The sequence below is a fragment of the Liolophura sinensis genome, chromosome 1, assembly GCF_032854445.1.
Source record: "Liolophura sinensis isolate JHLJ2023 chromosome 1, CUHK_Ljap_v2, whole genome shotgun sequence".
Classification (NCBI taxonomy): domain Eukaryota; kingdom Metazoa; phylum Mollusca; class Polyplacophora; order Chitonida; family Chitonidae; genus Liolophura; species Liolophura sinensis.
The window spans coordinates 73,198,444-73,221,424 of record NC_088295.1 but is presented as its reverse complement, the minus strand read 5'-3'; the positions used below and the strand labels follow the sequence as shown (position 1 = coordinate 73,221,424).

At 38.1% G+C, this 22,981-nt stretch overlaps 2 protein-coding genes across 2 annotated transcripts; both read left to right on the top strand.

The window, feature by feature from the left end:
• The first annotated feature begins 421 nt into the window (after nucleotides 1–421).
• LOC135482110 (tetraspanin-7-like) lies at nucleotides 422–6,277 on the top strand. The gene is made up of 7 exons (XM_064761949.1): nucleotides 422–509; nucleotides 938–1,204; nucleotides 1,663–1,737; nucleotides 2,103–2,210; nucleotides 2,694–2,903; nucleotides 3,746–3,829; nucleotides 4,455–6,277. Exons 1-7 carry the CDS (start codon nucleotides 450–452, stop codon nucleotides 4,527–4,529), a joined length of 879 nt encoding a protein of 292 aa, XP_064618019.1. The 5' UTR covers nucleotides 422–449; the 3' UTR covers nucleotides 4,530–6,277.
• Nucleotides 6,278–10,188: 3,911 nt separating this feature from the next.
• On the top strand, nucleotides 10,189–22,492 carry LOC135463863 (tetraspanin-9-like). The gene is made up of 7 exons (XM_064741322.1): nucleotides 10,189–10,263; nucleotides 19,702–19,980; nucleotides 20,364–20,438; nucleotides 20,941–21,048; nucleotides 21,655–21,858; nucleotides 22,006–22,092; nucleotides 22,433–22,492. Exons 1-7 carry the CDS (start codon nucleotides 10,189–10,191, stop codon nucleotides 22,490–22,492), a joined length of 888 nt encoding a protein of 295 aa, XP_064597392.1.
• Nucleotides 22,493–22,981: the final 489 nt, after the last annotated feature.

The following is a 22,981-nucleotide window of genomic DNA, read 5'->3' as shown; positions in this document are numbered from 1 at the left end:
CTCCTGGGTCACTGTGAACACACATGCGGAAAATACAAACATATTTGCGTTACCAATGAATGCTACTCAGTATTTAAACTCTACACGGTGTACGGGCCTCACTTTCGTCGTTTCCTTGAGTCTTTGTCTAATTGACCTTTGTTTTTAACAGGCCTTGCTATTGTAAATATGTCTGTCAGCGACCTGCGGATGGTCGTAGGTTTCACCAGGGCTCCGCCGGGTTTCCTCTCACCATAATGCTGGTCGTCGTCGAATAGCTGAAATATTCTTAACTATGGAGTAAACATCAAACAAATAAATACATAAATGTTGTAAACAGAGATTGCTAGCGTAAAGGCTGACGATTGCTATGTAAATCCCTGACAAGACAGCTTGTTGTGGAATTTATTGTTTCTTTTCAGAATAAATAGTGTTTGTTTTTTTTTTCTTCAGAATAAAACACAGCCACCATGAATTGTGTAGCGAAATTTGGAAAGTTCATTCTTGTTTCCTTGAACATCTTCTTCATTGTAAGTATTTACGCTCATAGGCACTATAGCCTTTCTGCAAATGTTCTATAAGATTGTACGAGATGTTTTTTTATGTTAGAAAATGTGACATAGAACTTTGGCTTCTTTGTTATTTAGAACATTATCATCCAGAATCGTCACATTACCCCCTGTATGAAATAACGATATAGTAGGCTTCCTCTTGATCGTATATCTGGTAAAAAGCAACATCATATTGCATGCTTCACGTTGTAATCAGTCGATCAAATGGTCGCATGAACGTGAGAACGGATGAGCCTGCTATTAATTCTAGTAACTTGAATTATGACTTAAATCATAACTTACTTGATTATTTATCCAATAGTTCAACGTGTGAAATTACCAATAAATGAATCGACGAGGGCATAAATAACTTAACCAATACATAAGTTGACTCTTTTGTTTTGCAGATAATCTCAATAGTGTTGATAGTGCTGGGCGCCTTGGTGAAATGGGGTCAGAATTTGTTGAGCCAGTACCTGAACCCCCTATTGTCAGGGCTGAACAGCGCAGTGGGGCAAGCTGGACTGGGTAATGTTGACCTCAGCGGTTTTGACCTCGGTGTACTGCTGGGTGACGTTGCTGTGGCTCTGATCATCATGGGCTGTATACTGCTGTTCATCTCCATCATGGGCTGCTGCGGAGCGTGCTGTCAAGTGAGGTGGATGCTCATTGTGGTGAGTCTTACACGTCACTAGAGTCAGCGACTGCTCTGGAATTCATATTTCCGATTGTAGTATGAAATTATGGATATTTCCGATTGTAGTATGAAATTACGGATGCAAAATGCGAAGTTTTGAAGTACTATGTGAACGCTAGCTTCATATTTTGTCTTAACACTGAAATCAACGTGCTAGAAATTCTATGTCCATCTTCGCAAATTATGTTAACTGCCAACAAAATTGCAGAAAATTGTTATTTCCCGGGTGTCTGTACTTACATTTTAAAATCAGGTAAACACTATAGAGTTTTCTTAATGATTAAACTTAAATATTTATTTTCTTCCACAAAGGAAATATCTGCTTATAAAAAACTTTCCCCAAAAGTGATGACTATTACTAAAACTATCTTTCACACTGAGAATCCTTTCTCTTAAGATGTGATCGTTGCTCATTTTCTTACCTTCTCATTGCAGTACGCCATCATAATCTCGTTGGTGTTTTTGGCACAAGTAATCATCGTTATCTTGCTGTTTGCCAAAACTGAAGAGGTATGTATATTATGTCTTTCCCAGTTTAACACAAGAGTTTTTATTTCTTGTGAAGAATAAATGAGTGAAATATACCGTTACTGATAACGGTTTTAGTTGGTACTAACATTGCTGAGTATCAAGTAATATTACTCACGATGTTTACAGTATACCAGTTCTGATGTAAGATCTTCGAATAATAAGTCCTATAAACAGTACAAGATCCTGGATAATAATTCAAAATTTTAGAGTAAAAAAAATAAAAATAGAACAAAATGTATCTTTTCAGGAATATAATTTGGTTATGATGCGTTGTGTACGAGTCTCATTTTTAGCTGTTGCCATATTGATCTGACGTAATGGATAAATTTTTGCATATGTTTTAGATGAGAGATGTTATTAAAGGCCCTATGAGGACAAGTATTAGAGACGGATATGTAAGCTTCAATTCCACGGATATAATATCCTTAGGATGGAACTTCGCCATGATGACGGTAGGTATATCCATGGACATTAAATACTGGTGAACCTTCAAATTTGATAATCATGGGCTACATGGGAAATTAGTGAAGAATGGTGCTAATTTTGATTCTATCTCTTTCATTTTCTTAGGTTTTGTCTTTAAACGCAGCTCGACATCTGGTATTTATTGATGATCATTTACCTACCGTTAATGCTTTGAGCCTTTTTTGAGGTGGGAATGGGGGACACTTCCCAGCCGGTAATACATATTTACGCCGATTAATTCTTCACAAATCCGCTAAGAATACAAACAGTTCGATAGGAGTGGTAATAGTGCTCTCATCTTCAGTAGTTAGGTATGCCTGATATTATAATCCAGTGTCAACGGGAAGATATTGGCCATTTGCCAAATATCACACTTTCGCTTCTCTGGTTAGAAGTTTCTCCTGTACTTGTCTAATTTCTTTTGTGTTTTATCTCTGCCATTTGTAACATTTTGTTTTCTCTGTTCTCAGTTTAGCTGCTGTGGGGTAGACAATTACATGGACTTTGACACGGCTACCAAATGGCCAGGGACGTACTACGTGGATGATCTGGGAGAAACCGTCAATCTGACAACGCCCGTAGCCTGTTGTAAAGTCGAGGGAACCTTCCCAAACTTCTCACCTCCGTCCAACTACAACTGTACCTTCAGTCCAACCGCCAATAATTCCAACTATATGAATGTAAGCATTGAGACCATAACCGTAAGACCGCTTAGGTCGCCTAATGGTTAGAGCATCCGTCTCGAGGTCGAGATACCTGCGATCAAACCCGGGTCGGGCCATACCAAAACACTTCAAAGTGGTATTTTTTTCTACCTTGCTTGACGTTCATCACCGAGAGTAAGGAAACAGATCTGGTTGGCCTGGTGTCAGTATAATGTGACTGGGTGGGATATTAAATCTTCGGCAGTACCTTGGAGGTATGGATTCGACCTGCCATAAGAAGTCATTGTACACACACACACCTAATGACTCCTCGTTGTCGTTTAACTGAAACAAGTACGACGTAAAACCCCAAACATTCATACCTACCATAACGCTTAGCCACCAATAACGTTAATTTTCCGACAGTCATTTGGCAAAGAATTGGCCACCGCCCTCTACGTTCTCGAAAATTTATATAGGTATACGAAAGAAATTCGTTGAGGTATACGAAAGACGTTCGTTGATCGCTTGCTTTAAATATGTCAGGCATACACAATGAGCTCGCTTTGTGCGGATAATCTCTGGGTCATATATGTCGTAAAGTTGTATTACTTATTTATTTATTTGTTTGATTGGTGTTTTACGACGTATTCAAGAATATTTCACTGATACGGCGGCGGCCAACATCATAGTGACAGGAAATTGGGCAGGACCTGGGGGATACACACGACCATCCGCAGGTTTGGAGCTTTATTACCATTACACAAGGATTTATAGAAATATTTCCAATGCTCTGTTTTTTTTCTTTTTCTTTTTACATTAAATCAGTCTGTCGTATTTATTTAATGATTTTGACGTATGTTTTTTGTTTAATTCAGGGATGTTATCAAGCCATAGAAGACTTTGTCTTTGTTTACGATGCTGCATTTATTGGAGTCGGTGTTGGACTTGCGATATTTCAGGTATGGCAAAAAATTACTACATAAAAATGCCATCTGCACGTGGAATCGACCCACAGCAGGATGACAATAATCTATTTACGTAATTAGTGTACATCGCTGTACTGGAGTGTAAATCACGCATGTAAGACAACATGCTAGACAGAGATGGACCGCATCTCCCTAGGTACCCGGTACCTGAGTAACCTCCTGTTTTAAAGCATAGCTGATTTGACGAGAGCTATATGTATATGCAGTCGTGCATGTCACCTCTATTGCAAGGGCTTGTCAGTTTTCTGGAGAACATCTTCCTGGAGAACATATCACAAGGCTTGGCTCCTAAGTGTCTCGTGCTATTACAGATCAAGTGCAGATACAGTTGCTAATGTTTAAATGTTTGATGTGTGTCCACATACAGGCTCGATATTATATCATGGGGCGAACAGTGTACATTTGTTCGCACGTCTTTGTGATTCTTTTGCGAAACCTACACACGTATATATGTGGAGTTGTTAAGAATTCCCCCAATCACTTATCACTTGTTTTATGCTAAAGGTAGTGTTCAATCAAAGCAAATGTAATGTCTGACTTCTAAAATGATTTACCCGTAGATTATCTCACAGCGTTCTTTCCATTTTAATTTTTTCAGATCTGCCTGATAATATTCTCCTGTTTGCTTTGTAAAGAGATGGGGAAGGACAACTCTGTAAAACCGTACGACTAATGATGGGAAGTCAGAGAGAAATGTGTGGAAAGGAGAAACATCACTTGCTTTAGTCAGTGAACGAGGCTATATACATGTACAATGATGAGCACAAAGAGAAATACACGTAGGCCTAGTAACGACAGTTTTACAGTCACTTTCCACAAGTTTAATATTAGGAATTTATGTTTTATGTTTCATAATTGCATTGAGAATGATCACCAGTTTATGTGACATCAGAATATTCACAAGTTTATGGGACAATGGTAATATTCGCCATTTTGTGCGATACTTGAACATTGTACAAGGCTGTTGTACGTACAATTCTGTGGGAGACCATTTCATTTATCTCTGTTTATTTGATGGGAGTTTTACGCTGTACTCAAGAATTTTTCACTTTTCGTCGGCGGCCAGCATTATGGTGTGAGGAAACCGGGCTGGATCCAAAGGTTACTGGAAGGTCTTTCCACGTACGACCGGAGAGGAAGGCAGTATGAGCTACACTGTTAGTATGACAGCATGGCTAAAGTTATCTCCCCTACTTTAAGGTCCGTATTAGTATGAAATTTTCCCTCTGAACATAATTACCAAGGGTCAGTTAACAGAATGTCACCAGACAGTAATTAACGAGCATGTTAAACGACAAACCTGCGATGAAGAAACGGGTGGCTAATTATTTAGGGGGAGTGGGGAAAGGGGATAGCAATTGAAACATTTGTGGAATCGAGGTGTAAAATACAGTTATCAATAAACTAAATTGATTTTCTAAATTGGGCCGGCTTTTACAAATAAAAAAATAAAAATAAATTTATTTTATACACCCATATACAAATTAAATGCTTTTATCTTTTTATGTGATACTTTTACCTAATCTGACGACAAAACTTTTTATTGCTTCTTTGTCCTGAAAAACTGATAGATTTATTCTTTTATATAGTCATGCATTGAGAAGAGTGTTTGAAAGGTAAGTACGTGTACAAGAAAGAATGCGTGTTTTACGTCGCGATGTGCAAGAATGCTTATCTATATCAAGTTGTGCTGGTTTCGCTGGTAAATATTGTGTTTTTCGGATATATGTGTACACTTCGTAATCACTTGTGTTATTGATGCGTTTGTGTGCATATACATATATATTTAGATTTTTCTGTAGATGTCAACATGTAAGTCTCATCACAAGCACGCCGAAGCGCAAGGATTGATTTTAAAATTTAAATATTTAGCCTTAAAATGTAGGTCAGAATACAAAGATAACTTTTACCTTTATATTGCCATTACAGATCTGCCTTTACTAGGATTGACTCCAGTGTAGAATCTATATTTCCACTTAGTGTTTCAGCGCTTACCAGTTTTAAAGCATCTTGAATTTAACTTTATGTTACAAAAGATTTTGTAAATGCGTACAGCTTATTTGTTTTTCCTTGTGCATCTGCGTGATGTGAACATAAGTACTAACCCAATGTACCGTTATACATTGTTGTGATATCAAACCGAGCCGAAATCTTTGTCCACAAAAACAACATGCAGTATTAATTTGTTTTCATATGTTTTTATTTAATTCGACTTGATGTGAAATCCATCTAGCCTAACTGTATACATGTATGTGCACCGAGACCCCGTGAATCATATATGTTATTCCGTATGTGTAAAAACTTTTAGACTAAAGTGATTTATAAGAAATAATCACAGGGAGCTATATCACTAAGTATAGTCTGTGAATATGTGATTATTGTCTGATATACTTGTTATATATGTTTAATATGAGATGTATCGCATGTATAGAAATCTGTTATTGTAATAAAGTTTTTGCATAAAAATTCTTTTCCTTTCACTCTTATAAAGATAAGAAGAATAACAAATTAAAAATGCGAATTTTTTAGATTGATTTGGAAATGGAAGTTGCAATTCTCGACTTGGAACTCGTGGTTTTGGATGGTATAGTTTTCGAATGTCGAATTTGACTATCGCATTTAGCCGTTTATTTTTCACAAGATTTAAATCACCAATACTTGGGGTATTTCGAAATAGTGACCTATAGATATCCGGCGTTAAACTCAAGGAAGTTAAAGTAAAAGAGGGCTAAAATATGAAGTATTTATTTATTTATTTATTTGACTGGTGTTTTACGCCGCACTCAAGAATATTACACTTATACGACTGCGGCCAGCATTATGAAAACCGGGCATAGCGCGGGAAAAACCCACGACCATCCGCAGACTGCTGGCAGACCTTTCCACGTACAGCCGGAGAGGAAGCCAGCATGAGCTGGACTTGAACTCACAGCAACCGCATTGATAAAATATGAAATAAGGTTCTCCTTATAGAAAACTAAAAACTATGTACAAAAATGTTTTCATTTTTTTTTCAGATTTTTTTAAGAGTGCTGAAAGGCATTCAAATATTTGAAGACTATGGTGGGTTTTATGAGCCATACTGACGGTATCTAGGAACTCTGACGTCACATCACCTGTTTTCCCTGATGTTCACCAGAAGAAAGAAATTTTGGGGAACATTATATCAGTAATCTTTTACTCCTACGTAAAAAGAGTTATTTCATCATTCAGTGTGGCGATTAGATTTGGATAATCTTCCTGAGTTCTTTGATATTATGGCCCATAGAGCCCACATTAGAATTCAAATGTTTGAGTGCCCTTAACTTTTGTCACAAAAATCTAAAAAAATAAATAAATGAAAGTATATTTGTGCATAGTTTTAAGTATTTAGTGAAGACTACTTCGATTTTTTGAGGTCTTTTCCTTTAAATCTCTCAATATACGACTGGAAAGCTCTATAATACGTTTAATATGCTCTTGCCGTAAAAAAAAAGACATCAGAATTTAAACGCCCATCGGCAGAAAGACTATTTCCCCCCTTTCAAATGGATGTGGGAGTTTCGGAATAACAGGAGTCCGTCCGTAAACGTGTGCGTCCGTCCGTCTGTTTGTTTCATACTAAGTATATATTTTGTGTGATCAACTCCTCCAGCAGTGAGCAAGGAAAGATTTTGAAACTCACATATTTTTTGTACACGCTGTCTCCGTTTGAAATTAAGATGAGTGCAGTATCTTCAATTTTCGTCTCAAAAATAATATTTTTAATTAACAACCAATTTCTTATCTTATCATGCTATTCTAATGTGGGGTGCATTCCTGTGTGATCCATTCCTTCAACACGAAGCACAGGTATGTTTTAACATCTCGCAGACTTTGTAGTATAGACTTTTAAGTTGATCTGTGTATTACCCGAACACCTGAATAATATTCACTCATACGACCAGCGCCAGCAATTTGGTCAGGGGAAAAGCGAGGAAAGCCCACGATCAACTACAGGTTGCCCGAAGACCTTCCCACATACAACCGCTTACTGACTGCTTATTGTCGCTCCACGAACACGGTATTTAAAAAAACTGGGAAGTATACCAATTTCCAGCCGAAGGTAGAGTTTGAACTCACACCTTGTGTGTCTTAGCGATTGAAAGACAAGCGTCTTTAACACTCGACCACTATTAGATATTTGTATGTCAGCGCCAAGCCTTTGTTCCATAAAACAATGTCTCTTAGTCAAAGAGATTCGCTTTACTGCACTCAGAAAAATCAATCTGCTAAGTTTAACAGAAAGTCCCTTGTCTGAGTGATGCTAGAATGTAATCTGTCATTGCAGCGGATTATTCTGTTAAATATAACACATATTCTATTCATTCAGCATAAAGATTCTATTGGACTGACAAGATATTGTGTTGAATATGACAGAATATTATGTTACAATAGCAGAATACATTCAAGTATCTCTCAGGCAACAGGCTTTCTGTTAATATTAACAGATTAATTTTTGAGTGTTAATGTACCTCCCTGTACACGTAATAATATTATGAGGGCGAAAACGACGTCGTAACTTACTTATATTTAAGTAACACTGATAGAGTAAGATAAAGATCAGGCCAAGTCTTAATCTAGATTAACCATTTTTCTGTATACATTATACATACCATAATATATTCACTAATATGCAGAGATAGATCACAGGACTATATCTGACAAGCATGCAGAGTTAGCATACGACACCGGGATTGTGCGTTGGTGTGGGCGTTCGTGGGAGGTGGGTGGTGGGGGTGGAGGGTGGGCGGTGCAATGTGATAAATCTGCTAGAAGAGTAAGACATTTATACATAGGTTATCTGGTGACTAAGGACAAATTCATATTAATTTATAGATTTCTTTTTATTTTTTGTCAGCAATGACATGAATCCAAAATAGATCAACATCTGAAAGACTTTTCAGATGTTGATACCGGTATGCTGACAACTCATGTCTGAAAATGCTGTCGCTCATTTCCTTTCAATAACGGGTGTATATCTAAATCCAAACCGTTTTTTTCCTTGATCACGGTGATTGTGAGAGCTATGGTGTGTTAGTTTGATGTAGCATCAGTTTAAGGTCGGTACCATTCGCGAAGGGAACTACATAGTCAACGTGTTCATCCATATTTACAGAGAAGTTAACCGACGTGTCAGATATCATGCTTTGAGGATCTGTTACTGGCTGTATCATGTATTAATTCATGTTAAACCCCGGGGCTAAGCGTGCATGTATAATTTCTTACACGGCTAAGTATAGTACGAAAGCTGTCGATAAACGTTCAAACACTGGCATTCAGCAGCTGGACTTATTATTAAGTACGTCGTCATTTACACGAATGCAGCCACAGCCCCATTATACTTTTATATCTTTTTCCGCATATCTCAGGGAACGTATCTAATTCAGTCAGCGCACCTGTGGCTTGGGTAATTAGCATTGACACGGATCATTTGACAACTGGTAAAGTATTATGTGCGACAATGCATAAGCGTTTATTATAGAAACATGAATACAGTGGAACATAAATTGTGAAGCCACATATCCTCTATGGTCTGAGAAAAATTTGAGAACGGTATATAGAATTCTAAACTATACATTACCGTTAACTGAAAGTCACATTAACCTAGATTCAAAAACTATCAATGACGGCATGAAAAAATGTAAATCTCTGCATTTATTCATAGCATTTTTGCTTGTCTCATCTTTCTTATATATATGAGTAAATTTGATGTTATAATGAAAATATCATCGACACAAATAAAGGTTTGTCCCTTTTGTAGACGGTTGAATAAGGCAGCTGTTCAAAATCAATGAAGCATGACGGGAAAATCCTCCTGTTATACGGTCCTCTCTGCATCTCTTTCTACTGACTCACTTTTTGCAGTAGCGTATTTTAAAAAAATGAATACGTAATGAGCTGTGCTATACATAGAAACAGTCGCAGTCTGTTTAACAACTTACATACTTGATGACTTGAAAGTCAGCCGTCTAACCACATATACATAGAAGGCGGATCAGTAGATCTACGGACCCTATTCTGTTCATTACCTGAGAGCTTTAATACTCTACAAAACGGAAAAGCTTTATCTTAACTTCGATCACAGTGCAGTTGTAGTAGGTACTTTCGCAGGGGTGTTTTGGGATCACAGGGGATACGAGTTTTATCTAGACAGTAAAAGTTTCGTTTGCTCTTTCTGTGGGTATTTGTGACACACATAACACAGCTACCTCGGAGAAATCCTGTTATCCTTAGCGCAAGTGTACCAGGAGAACTCCAGTGACCAGTACAGACAAAACGAGCAGGTGGGATACACGCCATCAGCCACAATCATGGGAGACACCAAGCTCAACTGTGGACAGCAAGTCGCAAAATGGTTTCTAGTTGCCGTGAATGTCATCTTTTTGGTAAGTGTTTTGTATATAAACTCAAACGAATCACACCGACCTTTGCATTATAGACCCCATTATCCGCGGTCATTCACTATAGCATCATGATGGATTTCAAATTTCTCGATTGTCATACCTGTGACAAATTCAGAATTCTGACGGGTGCTGCTTCGGCAGGAAATTTGTAGATTTCCCCACTCTCATTGTTTGTGGACCTTTTGTGGAAATGAGCGGATGGTGACACTGTTGTGGCCGCTTGGCACAGTCTATCATTCGATTAGCGGGTGATGTCACTGTAGTGGCTGCTTGGCGCAGTCTATCATTCCATCAGCGGGTGATGTCACTGTAGTGGCTGCTTGGCGCAGTGTGCCATTCCATCAGAGGGTGATGTCACTGCAGTGGCTGCTTGGCGCAGTCTACCATTCCATCAGAGGGTGATGACACTGTAGTGGCTGCTTGGTGCAGTCTATCATTCGATTAGCGGGTGATGTCACTGTAGTGGCTGCTTGGTGCAGTCTATCATTCCATCAGCGGGTGATGTCACTGTAGTGGCTGCTTGGCGCAGTGTGCCATTCCATCAAAGGGTGATGTCACTGCAGTGGCTGCTTGGCGCAGTCTACCATTCCATCAGCGGGTGATGACACTGTAGTGGCTGCTTGACGCAGTCTATCATTCGATTAGCGGGTGATGTCACTGTAGTGGCTGCTTGGTGCAGTCTATCATTCCATCAGCGGGTGATGTCACTGTAGTGGCTGCTTGGCGCAGTCTATCATTCCATCAGCGGGTGATGACACTGTAGTGGCTGCTTGGCGCAGTCTATCATTCGATTAGCGGGTGATGTCACTGTAGTGGCTGCTTGGCACAGTCTATCATTTTATCAGCGGGTGATGTCACTGTAGTGGCTGCATGGCGCAGTGTACCATTCCATCAGCGGGTGATGTCACTGTAGTGGCTGCTTGGCGCAGTGTGCCATTCCATCAAAGGGTGATGTCACTGTAGTGGCTGCTTGGCGCAGTCTATCATTCGATTAGCGGGTGATGTCACTGTAGTGACTGCTTGGCGCAGTCTATCATTCCATCAGCGGGTGATGGCACTGTAGTGGCTGCTTGGCGCAGTCTATCATTCGATTAGCGGGTGATGTCACTGTAGTGGCTGCTTGGTGCAGTCTATCATTCGATTAGCGGGTGATGTCACTGTAGTGGCTGCTTGGTGCAGTCTATCATTCCATCAGCGGGTGATGTCACTGTAGTGGCTGCTTGGTGCAGTCTATCATTCGATTAGCGGGTGATGTCACTGTAGTGACTGCTTGGCGCAGTCTATCATTCCATCAGCGGGTGATGTCACTGTAGTGGCTGCTTGGCGCAGTCTGCCATTCCATCAGAGGGTGATGTCACTGTAGTGGCTGCATGGCGAAGTCTACCATTCCATCAGAGGGTGATGTCACTGTAGTGGCTGCTTGGCACAGTCTATCATTTCATCAGCGGGGGATGTCACTGTAGTGGCTGCTTGGCACAGTCTATCATTTCATCAGCGGGTGATGTCACTGTAGCGGCTGCTTGGTGCAGTCTATTATTCCATCAGCGGGTGATATCACTGTAGCGGCTGCTTGGCGCAGTCTACCATTCCATCAGCCGGTGATGACACTGTAGTGGCTGCTTGGCACAGTCTATCATTTCATCAGAGGGTGATGTCACTGTTATTACAGCTTGGCACAGTCTATCATTTCATCAGCGGGTGATGACACTGTAGTGGCTGCTTGGCGCAGTCTACCATTCCACCAGAGGGTGATGACACTGTAGTGGCTGCTTGGTGCAGTCTATCATTCCATCAGCGGGTGATGTCACCGTAGCGGCTGCTTGGCGCAGTCTACCATTCCATCAGCGGGTGATGACACTGTAGTGGCTGCATGGCGCAGTCTACCATTCCATCAGAGGGTGATGACACTGTAGTAGCTCCTTGGGGCAGTCTATCATTCCATGAAGACCACATGGCTTTAACCATTATGTTGTACATAGATATGCTTCACACCATTGAAAGTTTGTCAATAATCTGCCAAAAGAAGGTGTTTTATTCCAGGGACTCCAGTTTTCTCCACCTACAAAACTGACCACCGTCGTATACGGTTCCTGTGTTCAACATTAGACAACATAATATAAATAAATTTCATTCACCATGTAATTACATCAAGTAATTAACTGTCCCTGGTCATAATTGTGCCTGTGGATGACAATTATTTTTGGAGATTGTGCTAAAAACTGACACTAGAAAATAGTAACTTAACTTAACATTAAGTTATAGTTGTTCTGTTGTAAGTTGTTCTTGGCTAATAATATGCATGTATTAGTCATCTTATTATAAAATAATAAGCTTATATATCTTTTAATAGTTAGCGCTATTCACGATGCACAAAACCATACGTCAGTCTAGCCAAGAAGGGACATCAGATGATTAAGAATTAAAGATATCTCAATTAGATAAAGTTCGGCAAACTATTTTCAAATCTCTTTTTAGAAGGTATGTTTCGATAAGTTCAATTTTCAAGATCGAAAATATGGGTCCTTTGACAGAAAAATGGGTTTTGTGGGTTTACCAAGGTATAGTAGATGAAGCGGGTCGGTATGAATGGTATAACTTTACCACTTTCTACATACCAGGATTCACTAAATAAGTACGACTGTTCACATTATTGATCGTGGTAAGATATAAGTTTCTTTTAATTTGTTTTTGCCTTTTTGGACGTCATTTGCATATATATTTAAGATGTCATTTCATGCTTATTTCCATGGCCTCAATGTTCTAAATCAATGGAAATGGGTTCTCATGTTAATATAGCATGATATAAACATGCACATATTTTTGGTCTCTAAAAATAGTTTTACACATGCGGTATTGCTTTTCTCTGTAGTTACCATGACAATCTCTTTGTAATATCTCTAAGGATTCCTTCGTCGTCATGTGACTGAAAAATTGTTAAGTACGACGTTAAACCCCTTTTGTAATTGCTTCACCCATATTCATGGTCCTGTTGGTTTCCACGGCACAGACAGTTAGTCTGTAAGGGGGCAATGTCCGTTATTCATTTAGCCTTTGAACACTGTAACACCAACTAACTCAATTTTATGTCCAGTCTATTGTGACTTCTGTTTGCATTCATTTGCTAAAAATGTATGCCAAACATCTAAGCCGTCGCAGCTAAATATTTCTTCAACTGGCGAATTTTTCATGTTCACATGCATTTATTCAGAAATAATTTCTTTTATATGAAGATAGTCCTGAGATGGCTGTAGTACAGTCAATGTGTCGTTGAACCCGTATCATTCACTCTGTATGAAAGACGGAGCAAACAAAAGGGGCCCTTTTTATTGAAGCCATGAGGTTGATGTGTACCAACACCAAGCAAGGGTGCAGAAAAATACTCCCGTATGTACCGCATCACCATAGCAGATATGTTACTTTCACGTTAACGAAGACTACTTTATGCGTGATTTTTAAAAGTTAGTTTAACATGATGGTGTATGTTGATTCATGGGCACACAAGTATTTCGGTATTTGTGTATAAATGGTAGCCTAACTAAATCCTGCCAAATTCAACCCCAGCTATTCAATAGCTACAGTAATGTATGAAGAATATTTAGTAATTAGCTGAATTTTTGAAAATTACTGTTATTACACCCCAAGAAATATACATTATTTATGTAACATTCAAATGTGTGTGAAATGTCTCTAATGTAGGCTAAATACTTATCTAGACGATATATCATCTTCTGAATTCAAAGGTTGGACAGAACATGTGGTAAGAACATCCAAATCTTTCTTTCATCATCTGTTTGTAATTAACAAACATTGTTTGTTAATACCTATCTTGATAAATGATTAATTTATATAAAAAAAATCTTAGATAAAAAACTGAGGCCTATCTGCTGACACGAAAACAGCTCTTTAATTGTAGATACGTTTTTTTCTGTCTATCTTTCTTTCTTTATTTGATGTGAGTTTTACGCCATATGTCGTTGATGCGTGTTTTGTTGCGATGTTATATACTGCGGAATGGTAGGCCCTGCTGATGTTGATTTAATATGTATGCATATGTGACTAGTTGATCGATGTTGAAGAAATATTTATATTATTGTGTGTAATATATATGTACATGTAAATAGTTCGACGGAAACGATCGTAGATGGTGAATTTGGCACATCAAATACAAACTTGTTTTCACAAATTACTCCTATTCTATGTATATCCAAGATTCGTATGAACATGTTTACTAGAAAGCATCAAACCAGAATTAGAAGAGCTACTTGATTTTGAGTTCATTAATATTTAAATTAAACCCTGTGACATAAACACATCCTCATCATATACATCACATGTCTACCATATACGTTTTACACTATTTGACATTCAGAGCACAGCGTTAATGCGTTGAACAATACAGTAGAACAATGTGTAGAGAACAGACCATCGTGGTTGTGAACAATATAGCTTATACGCAGAACACAGCATTGTGGTTGTATACACAGTGTAACGATTACAGAAATACTGTTGGCTATATAGTCCAAGACGGTGGTTGTGAAAGATTCAGTGTGGATACAGAGCGCAAAACGAACGTTACGAACAATACCCTTTGGATGCACAGAACAGCATCGTGGCTGTGAACAATACAGCCTACAATCACCGAAAAGCACGATGGCTGTAAACGATGTAGCCTGGATATAGAGCACAGCATACTGGTTGTGAACAATGTTGTCGGGATAGACAGCACACTTTGGATACGCAGCACAGCACGGTGGACGTGAACAATACAGTTTGGATACAGAGCACAACAAGGTGGCCGTAAGCAATACAGTTTAGATACACTGCACAACACGGTGGTTGTAAACAATACAGTTTGAATACAGAGCACAGCGCGGTGGCCGTGAGCAATACAGTTTGGATACAGAGCACAACACGGTGACCGTAAACAATACAGTTTAGATACAGTGCACAACGCGGAGGTTGTAAACAATACAGTCTGAATACAGAGCATCGCGCGGTGGCCATGAGCAATACAGTTTGGACACAGAGCACAACACGGTGGTCGTAAACAATACAGTTTGGATGCACAACGCATACAGAATAAAAGACTACAGCATACAGAGTATAACTGGAGCGGTCAAGACAGTATGATAGTTGAAAAGTGGTCAGACGTTTTACCGATGAAATACGGCCACTTGTAAATTTACATGTACCTCAGTCAGGGTTCCATTCAGATCCACTCTTTATAATAATATACATTTAAAACCAACACGCTGGTTGTGAACAACATATGTTTGGATACAGAGACAACACGTTTGAAGTGGACAATGTAGTTCGGATACAAAGATAGCACGTTTGAAGTGAACAATATAGTCTGGACACAAAGACAGCATGTTTGAAGAGAATAATATAGTTTGGATGCAAAACAGCACATTTGAAGTGAACAATATAGTTTGGACATAGAGACACCATGTTTGAAGTGAACAATATAATTTGAATACAGATTCAGCACGTTTGAAATGAACAATACAGTTTGGTTACAGAATACAACAAGGTGGCTGTGGAAAATATAGTTTGGATACAGAATACAACATTGTGGTTGTGAACAATTTAGTTTGGATACAGAGCACAACACCGTGGATGTGAACAATATGGTTCGAATACAGAGCACAGCACTGTGGTTGTGAACAATATGGCTTGGATACAGAACACAACACGATGGTTGTGAACAATGTAACTTTGATGCAGTGTACAGAATGTAACAGTTGTACAGATGTTGGTTCAGGGGAAAACACACACAGGATAAAAGACTACAGCATACAAATCGAACTAGAGCAGTGACGACAGTATGATACATGTAGTTGACAAATGATCACATTTATTATTGGTGAAATACGACCTCTTGTCAGTTTACCTCAGTCAGTGTTTTATTCCGATTGTTCATGTATATGCTTAAAACGTAGCAACTAATACGACCATTGCTTAAGCAGAATAAAGAAAAACAATGCAGTGAGGTTAATTGATATAGAGCACAACATGCCACCCATGGGCACAAGAACATCATGTTTGTCATATTCACACAAATAATGTGTGCTAGTTATGTTCAACATTTATCATATTCACAGACATAATGTGTGCTGGTTATGTTCAACATATATCATATTCACAGACATAATGTGTGCTGGTTATGTTCACCATTTATCATATTCACAGACATAATGTGCTGGTTATGTTCACCATTTGTCATATTCACACACATAATGTGTGCTAGTTATGTTCACCATTTGTCCCATTCACAGACATAATGTGTGCTGGTTATGTTCACCATTTATCATATTCACAGACATAATGTGTGCTGGTTATGTTCACCATTTGTCATATTTACACACATAATGTGTGCTAGTTATGTTCACCATTTGTCCCATTCACAGACATAATGTGTGCTGGTTATGGTCACCATTTATCATATTCACAGACACTATGTGTGCTGGTTATGTTCACCATTTATCCCATTCACAGACATAATGTGCTGGTTATGTTCATATTTATCACATTCACACAATTAATGTGTGCTAGTTATGTTCAACATATATCATATTCACAGACATTATGTGTGCTGGTTATGTTCACCATTTGTCTTATTCACACACATAATGTGTGCTAGTTATGTTCACCATTTGTCCCATTCACAGACATAATGTGTGCTGGTTATGTTCACCATTTATCGTATTCACAGACATAATGTGCTGGTTATGTTCACCATTTATCATATTCACAGACATAATGTGTGCTGGATATGTTCACCATTTATCATATTTACACACATAATGTGTGCTGGTTATGTTCACCATATATCATATTCACAGACATAATGTGCTTTTTATGTTCACCATTTATCAGATTCACAGACATAATGTTATGTCCACTTTATATCATATTCAAAGACATAATGTGCTAGTTATGTTCACTATATATCATATTCACAGACATAATGTGCTAGTTATGTTCACCATTTATCATATTCTACACAAAATACATAATATGCTGATATGTTAACCAGTGTGAACCATTGAGCAGAAAACGTACATGTAACATGTTGTTCATATTTACCCTGAAATGCGCCATTGCGGTGATACTGACTTTTGTCTTGTTATATGAATATGACATTTTTTTAATATAGCCACTATCGGTGTCCTGTGCGAGTCTGAGTAACTGTTGATTAACCAGCGGGTAAAGGCGTGCTCCATACACATTGATGACACAGCTATAAATGTACTTAGTTTAGAGTGTGATCCAGAGATTATAGCCTGTACCAAGTGCACTTCCGGTATGAAACAATGTGGGCTTTGATCAGTCATTCTCATTTCCACTTTTTAACGGTAATAATATGACCATGCATAATTATTTATAAGCACTGTACAATATCTCCATGTTTGAGACAAGTCGTTCATTCCAGAACCGTGGAGGGCTTTAATTTTTTTATATATACAATTTTTTTTTGACGTGATATTGCTATGCCTGTTAATAATGTCTTCCTCACTAACATGTACATGAGCAATGTCAAATTTATATAATTAATACGTACTCATGTGGCAAACAAATTAAACTTGTCTAAATTAGCTTCTATCTTCCTCAATCACCATCAGTTTGCAATATTATTATGACATTTGTATTGTTTGATAAAGACTATGTTATAAGCTTATTTGTAAGAAGTGATATAGATAAGTATAGACTTACTCGTTACCTCGGCTAAACCAACCACTATGTCTTCACACATGTATATCGGGAGACCTCGGGATCAAACCTGGGTCGGGTCATACCAATCATTAAAAAAAAATGAATTTGCTGCTGCCTAAATGATCTTCTTCTTTAGGTCTATGTGCAGATGTGATTTTGACATTTCGTTCGATTTCTTTCTGGAGGAGATGTGCTCAGCATATAAACTGACAAAGCATTGTTCGGGTTGGCGTCAGAATGATTGGTGAGGCCTCGAGGCCTCGAGCGTTCCAATCAGAAGCTATCAAAGAGGACACTGTGGTTAAATGACCAACACAATGACATGAAAGTTATTGCATGAAAAGTATGGAAAATCTTTGAATTTCTTTTATCTTCCCTTTATATTCTGTCTATTGAGGTCGTCTCCAGGGCACGGCTGAGTGAATCTATACACCCCACACCGTATAACCTCACACCGAATAGCGACTCTAAATACAAGTGCATTTACTAATCAGACCAGGCCTATAAACATTAAAAGTGCCAAGTACAATGTAGTCATATACATCTGCAGTGTAATGCATTATATATAGGCCTATCCATAGCGCTTTAAGCCATCGGCTATTAATTCTGCATAAGGAAAGGTACATTTGCATATATAAGTAGGATTATATGCACTTTTTAAAAAAAAACAATCATATCCTGAAAGTAATATCAGGTTCCTTATACTTTGCGTTATTTTCAGGCGTTGGCTATTACGCACTCTGTTAGAAGACAAATGAGCGGAAATTAGAATCTTGAATATTTGCACAGAAAAAGCATTATTGTTCTTTGTATTTTTTGTAGATGGAGATCAGAACACATCTAAAAATTTGGATATTTTGGTTAAATTTCTAAATTGTGTTATGTGTATTATTATATTATTATAATCTGCGAGTAATTTGCTGATAGGAGCCTTCATTGGAAGGAAACTAATGGCCTCTGCTCTTTTCTGAGTTCCCGAGCAAAAGCTGGATTCGCCTTATTATGAAGTTGGTCATGTCCTTGGCGAGGATCAGGGTTATCCCCCTTTCTCTCCATCGATACAAAAACGCCGTTACGAGGATGAACGTTTCCTATGTACGGCGTTATTAAGCAAACATTATAAAAATAAAACCAAAGCAAATAAATAGCCTGCCGATAAGATAAGCATTTTTAGAATGACATATAGCAATGCTTGCAGTACGGTGGGCGTGATAGATCCATTAAGTGCATCACAAGAAATAACGTGGACACGATCATAGTTGAACAGTACAACTCTTCTATATGGCACCCGTGTTTCTTGGCATGACAAATCTATTTCCCATCGGGTATAATCAATTTTCATCTCCAGTAAACTTGGCCCATGGTTTTTGATACCATGGGGAATATTCTACAAATGCTGTCAACAAAATTAGCAGATTTAAAAACTTGATAAATTGTGTTGGAATAAAAAGATTTGTGGCTTTATTGTTACTGTATCTTAGTATTTTTTCATCATGATAGTTGACACTGAGTTAAATACTAATACTAGTAAAGAACGCATGGAGCATGTGTAAAGATAAGATGCCGTTAGATTCTCTTCATGTATAGCGTTCAAGGTACCTTAGGTATACCGATGTGTACAAAACCAACAGAAAAGAATACAGTTGTATATTTAATTTTGAAGGCGAATTGCAGAGTACTTTATATTTTCTTTGTGTTTTTCAGCTCTTAGGTGTGGCTCTGTTCATTCTCGGCATGATCGTGAGGTTTAATCCCAACGCTATCGTGGATGGCTATCTACAACCATTATTCGAACAGGCGAACACTAATGCTAACCAGAACCAGTTCGGCAATCAGGTCCAAGATCAGTTCAATAACCTGGACTTATCCGCAATTTTGAGTGGCATCGGCATTGCCGTAATTGTCGTCGGGGTTATAATACTGGCCATCGGCTTCCTGGGGTTGTTTGGTGCTTTGTGCAACAGCCGGTGCATGCTGATTGCCGTGAGTCATGTATTCTGTACCCTTTGATCGGTTAACTGACATGTTTATGAAATAATTAAGACTAGACAGATTAAACATAATACAAAACATGATACGAAAAGAGAAATTTTACATACACTTACATTTACTCTTTTTTCAATTTCTTTTGAATATATAAATCTACAGTACCATCAGCACACTAGAAAGGTAAAAAGATTAGAATTCACGTGATCCATTTCTGGTAAGCATATACTAAGGGTTGTTTAGTGATCATGGGTGTCTATTTTCTGTTCTATTCTATTGTATTTAAACGTATTATTTAGGGCTGTCTATTATTACAATGCCTTCGCGTTTTAACAAAAACGGGATATATTGTCTGAACATTGATATTTTTCTGATTTCAGTATGCTGTTGTTGTGATCTTGCTCCTGCTTATTCAGTTTTCACTCCTCATAGTGTACTTTGCTCAGAAAGCTGCCGTGAGTATTTTGACCGAAACTCAGGTTATACAAAAAACTGGGATGTATTGTTAATTTTTGGCCATACACACAGATATCAAACGGGATCCAGTCTGGCGAGCTTGTTAATAGATTATAAACATAGACCCTGGTGGATGAAGTTGTGAGCTCGAATCCACTTGCCGCCAACACGGCTGTTTTTTCTTACATTAGTAAAACGGTCAACCCGGTTCAAGCACAGTTTTCTTCCCTTAAACCACTGTCGTATAGAAGTGAAAAAAAAACCCACGAGGAAAGAGTATGAATAACCTCTTGAAACAAAAATTACATCGTTACTGTTACGAAAATAACTTTTCTGAAAGTAACGTCAGTTCATTTGTTCATACATTTATGTGGGTATTATCTTTTATTTTTTATTCCAGACCATACCTAATGAAAATAGGCGACAGGGAGATGATGTAATAGGTCTATAGATAGTTTATGTTTTGTCTTCTGTTTGTAACATATTCTCTTTTACTTTCAGATCGACAATGCAATCAAGACATTATTACAAGACACGATCAACACGAAATACCGAGGAGAAAATTCTGCAGATGCTTATTCTGCTGCTCTCAACTATTTATTCGCTGAGGTAATTGGATGGTAATAAACTGATCGAACGGTAGATATAGTTTAAATATGGTAAAAACAAGGATTAGATAGGTTTACCAGTATTTGCTTTAACATGTCTTACAAATACAATCAGAACTTTACGTGTATTTGCTTTAACATGTCTTACAAATACAATCAGAACTTTACGTGTACTTGCTTTAACATGTCTTATAAATACAATCAGAACTTTACGTGTACTTGCTTTAACATGTCTTACAAATACAATCAGAACTTTACGTGTATTTGGCTCAACGTGGTTTACAAATACAACAAAAACGTATTTGGTTTGTGTAATAATGTTGGTTTTACACGGATTAAGAACACAAGCAGGAACAAATGAGTTTAGTTGTTTAGTACGGATTGCCAATATACCCTGGACCAGAGGAAGTTCGCAAGTTTTGACAGAATTACCAAGGTAAACAAAAGCACAGACATTTAGTTGTTTTAGCAACGATTACCAGTATACTCATGGTCATATACGTTTACTTGCTCTCATCGACATGGGGATTTTTAAAGATACCCCCTTTAAAAGTTGAACGCGTCTGTTTGCATGTGTTTTTAAAATATACCTTTTTATTTCCATCAGGGCGATTGTTGTGGAGTTGACAGCTACACAGACATGCACACAGCTACACAGTGGCAGCGCACATATGTTGTGCAAGGACAGACCTACAGACTGGAACATCCGTTCACCTGCTGTAAAGATATTGGCAACTTTCCAAACTACCAAACACCAAGTGATCCAACATGCGCAGTAACACCCAATAACGCCAATTCGAACTTCCAAACGGTGAGTATTTTAACCTGTCCAGACCCACATGACTGGGCCCTTAAGTGACCGAAATAATATCTAAAGTGATGTTTGTCCCAAAGAAATATACCATCATCGAATTTCAACACAAGTTGTTTAAAATTGTTTTCTTTTTGTCTGTTTCAGGGATGTTTTCAAGTTATTGACACTTACATCAAAAACAACATTTCTGCCGCCGTAATAGTCGTTTTCGTCATTTTCGGGATCATCCAGGTAAAGTCATGGCTAAGAAAATATGTTATGGCTTATTCTATTCAATATGTAGAATGTCTTGTTCTAAAACGTTTAAGGCAGTGAAAACACTTTGTGGAAGTCGTTATACATTATCCTTTTAAGCCGCATTCGTTAAGACTATATCTAGCCTGTACGTTTACACAAAGCACTCTATTTACCAATTTTACTGGAGAAAATGTCGTAGTTCATACAATCATAATGTCGACTCACCCAAACACATCTAATTTCGTATATATTAGAGAACTGTTCATTTTTTGTAGTTACACGAACGTTTAATGGTGTGTCACTGCTTAACCTGTAGTTGTTTTCACTTTTTCAGATAGCTGCTGCTGTGTTCGCCATAATGCTCATAGTTGCTATCGGACGCAGTGATTGGTAGAGCGAACGGTTTTGGCTTACAGACGACCTGATGGGACGTGGCTAGTAGAATTATGACGCTGTGACCGCAGTGGACGAGTCACGTGATTTGAACAATTATGACGCAGCTCAATGTCTGCTGAAGTCTACTGCTGTATTTGCAAAGGGTTAATTCGATACCCTATATTATTGTTAAGGAGCCAAAGATGTCTCAGATGCCAGAGGAAAACCACATTTAATTTTAACTTACACTTATATGTATATGTTAAAACATAACGTGGGGTTTTGAAAGTGCATGCCATTGCCTAGTAGGCCATTCGATTGTTTTTGATAGAGCTTCTTTGGATCTGTTTCAATTCCATGAACGTATAGTGTGCATAAGAAAAACACGAGTTAAGACTGGAGTTTTGATATAATAGTTGTAAAGCAACTTGTTTTCTTGGAGTCTTTAGTATCTATGTAAATGAAGACTAGCAAAATGCAAACAGTAAGTGTGTAGAGAATTGTCAAA